We start from the raw sequence: 2796 nt of genomic DNA on the forward strand, positions 1-2796 counted from the left end.
TGTCCGGGCGAGGGAAAGTAAAAAAGAAGAGAAAAAAAAAAAAAAAAAAAAGAAAAAAGGAAAAAGGAAAAAGAGGAAGAGGCAATACTTTCTATGATATGTTGCAATCTAGTGATTCGAGGAATCTGGAATTTCTACTTACTCAAGATAACGAACTATCTATCTGCATATCAGTGTCTAGTAATGACTCGCGGAATGATGTACTTGTTGATTATATATAACTTAGAATGCTATTTCACAGTCTCAACTGAACATTCTAAGAGACACCACTGTAACAGCCATGAGTGTTTGAACAATGGTCTTCCATGTATCTGATATAAAAGCTTCACCAAAGCAATGTAACTCCTGCTTGAGCATTCAAGGAGCCATGACCTCTCAGTGATGTCAGGGAGTCTTTTTATCTATGGCCAGAGTTGATTTATCTACAATACATTAAACAAATATGCAAGCATGCAGGAAACATAGTACATATGCACCCGGGAATCGTTAGTGAATTCATTCCATCATTATACGCTAGTAACATTACAATCTTGCGCCGTGCTCTACAGCAAACCCAAGTTCTTAGCCTCAATGTCCACGATCTCAGGAATAAGCTCCTTCAGACTAGGCTTGCTCGGGGACCATCCAAACAACTTTCTGGCACGGAGTGCATGGCCTCTAGAGCTGCTTCCCCAAGCATACAGCCCGAACTCATTCAGCTCTGAGACTTGCGCATCCGACAGAGATTCAACATCAGGAGATGGAATCAGCTTCTTCTCATAGGCGACTCTAGCCACTTCACGCTGGATGTCGCCCCAGACAAATTGTCCGTTCTCGGCAAGATAGTAGCCCTTATCGTTCCAGGTGGCCTTTCCACCACCGGCGGCGGCAGCGTCTGCCAAAGCACCATATACGTCACTGAGGTCCTGGACGTGGACCTGATGCCAGATGTTCTTGCCTTCGCCAACCAAGAATCCCTTCTTTCTCTTCAACACAGCAGCGGCAAGCCAGTATGCCTGAACGCTCTTCTGGTTGCCCGGTCCACGGCCGGGACCGTAGATAGTGGGAGGGCAGACGATGGCGGTCTTCACACTTTCGGGGTTCCGCTGGCTAGCCTCGATGATGATCTTGTCAACATTGCGGTGGAAAGAGTCGTCGGGGAGGTTAAGGAGTTCATCAACGCCTTCCCAGTCGTTGTGCTCCTTAGAACGGTAAAAGCCCCAGGTGTTGGTGCGGAAATCCTCAACAGTCAGAATTCCAGTGCCAGAGGTGTGGATCACCCACACCGGCTTCTCAGAAGTGTGGTGGGCGGCACCCTTTGCGATTGCCTCGGCCGACGCTACATGGTCACAGTCGGCACAATCTAAGTGGCACTGTTAGTTACACAAGGTCGCACACAACGCATTTAATGCCGAAAATTGTATAGATAGGTACTCACGGAGTACGATATCGGCGTTCTTGACCTCCTCCTCAATAATGTCGGACGAGTCAAGATCTCCCAGCACGATCCTCACATTGGGGTATTTGCTAGTAACCTGGGCTGCCTTGTCCTTGCTCCGAACCAAAAGGGAGTATTTCCAGTCGGGGTGTGCTTGGTGCACGGCGTAAAAGACATCTCCGCCGATGTAACCGGTGGCACCGGTGCTAGAGACAAATTAGACACACGTTAGCAATCGATTTGATGCTAGTTACTGGAGATAAATTTACCTACAGGAAGACCTTAGGGGGAGCCATTCTCTTAAAGGTACGTAAGTGTTGCTCACAAGCTTTCAAACGAGGTCAATACAATGAGGGGTAACAAGGAGGGGCATCTTGAGGTTTTTATAGCTTTGCTAACAATACGTAATAACTACAGCTCAAGCTGTCGGGATGCTTTGAAATCAAAAAAGTGGAATGATGGATCCACAGGGTTCAAGACGTACAATCAGAATTAAGCGCAGGGTGCCAGGGTGGGGTTGAAATGGGGATTTGAGGTCATGGACCCAAACTTGGACTACGACAAAGTTCCACATGGAGTTCGGGAAAAGTAAAGGAAGGTCGATTCGGCATTCACTACCACTTCGGGAATCGTGCATCTAAGTATAAATACGATGTTCCAACAACACAGTATACCTACGTGTTCATGATCATAATCAATGCGTGTGAAACTAGGCAGGCTTCCGATCTTCATTCAAACCTGAGTTCCCATATATAAGGCAAGAGTGTCCTTTAGAGACTGCAACACTAAACTGTACAAAGTTTAGTCAGCTATAAGAAGAGAGTAACCCTTTAACAATTGAAATGAGATTGTGATCCTCTATATCCTAGGATTCGAATAATATAAATATAAGATGACATCTTGTCACTTACCTACTCCACCACAATATAGTCAGTGAATATATGTCATTTTATGGGGCTCGAGGGTTCTATTTCGTTTTGAATCATGTTCCATAATCCTAGGTAGTGAATCTGATTCGATAGCGCTATCATTATAACAAACAATATGAAGGCATTCGATTTCAAGAAATATGACTAAAACCACGGCCATTAGCGCTTACATCTCCCAGCCCTACTAAGACAGTATAGAAGCTTATCCTCACCCCTAGTAGGTTAGCAACAGGAGTCTGACTATAGCTGCGAGATAACGTGTTGTAGAATTGCACTAAGGCTCGCTCTCTTTTGAATCTCGCAAAAGACTGTCACAGCTCCTTCGCCCTACTACTTAGGGCTTATCACAGGGTAACAGATTCACAAAGCTAATTACACAAGGCCCCTTCAAACATATACCTCGCAATATGACCATTTCCGATATCCCCGTGGAGGCCCGTTTCTACAACT

General features: G+C 45.4%; 1 protein-coding gene across 1 annotated transcript; it reads right to left on the minus strand.

Annotated features, from left to right (window-relative positions):
- Nucleotides 1-473: 473 nt before the first annotated feature.
- Nucleotides 474-1953, minus strand: BDV27DRAFT_139738 (putative nucleoside-diphosphate-sugar epimerase). The gene is made up of 3 exons (XM_032069513.1): nucleotides 1691-1953; nucleotides 1418-1623; nucleotides 474-1342 (listed from the first exon to the last, which is right to left on the minus strand). Exons 1-3 carry the CDS (start codon nucleotides 1711-1713, stop codon nucleotides 543-545), a joined length of 1029 nt encoding a protein of 342 aa, XP_031920303.1. The 5' UTR covers nucleotides 1714-1953; the 3' UTR covers nucleotides 474-542.
- Between the last annotated feature and the right edge of the window lie 843 nt (nucleotides 1954-2796).

The sequence above is a fragment of the Aspergillus caelatus genome, assembly GCF_009193585.1.
Source record: "Aspergillus caelatus strain CBS 763.97 unplaced genomic scaffold BDV27scaffold_522, whole genome shotgun sequence".
Lineage (NCBI taxonomy): Eukaryota > Fungi > Ascomycota > Eurotiomycetes > Eurotiales > Aspergillaceae > Aspergillus > Aspergillus caelatus.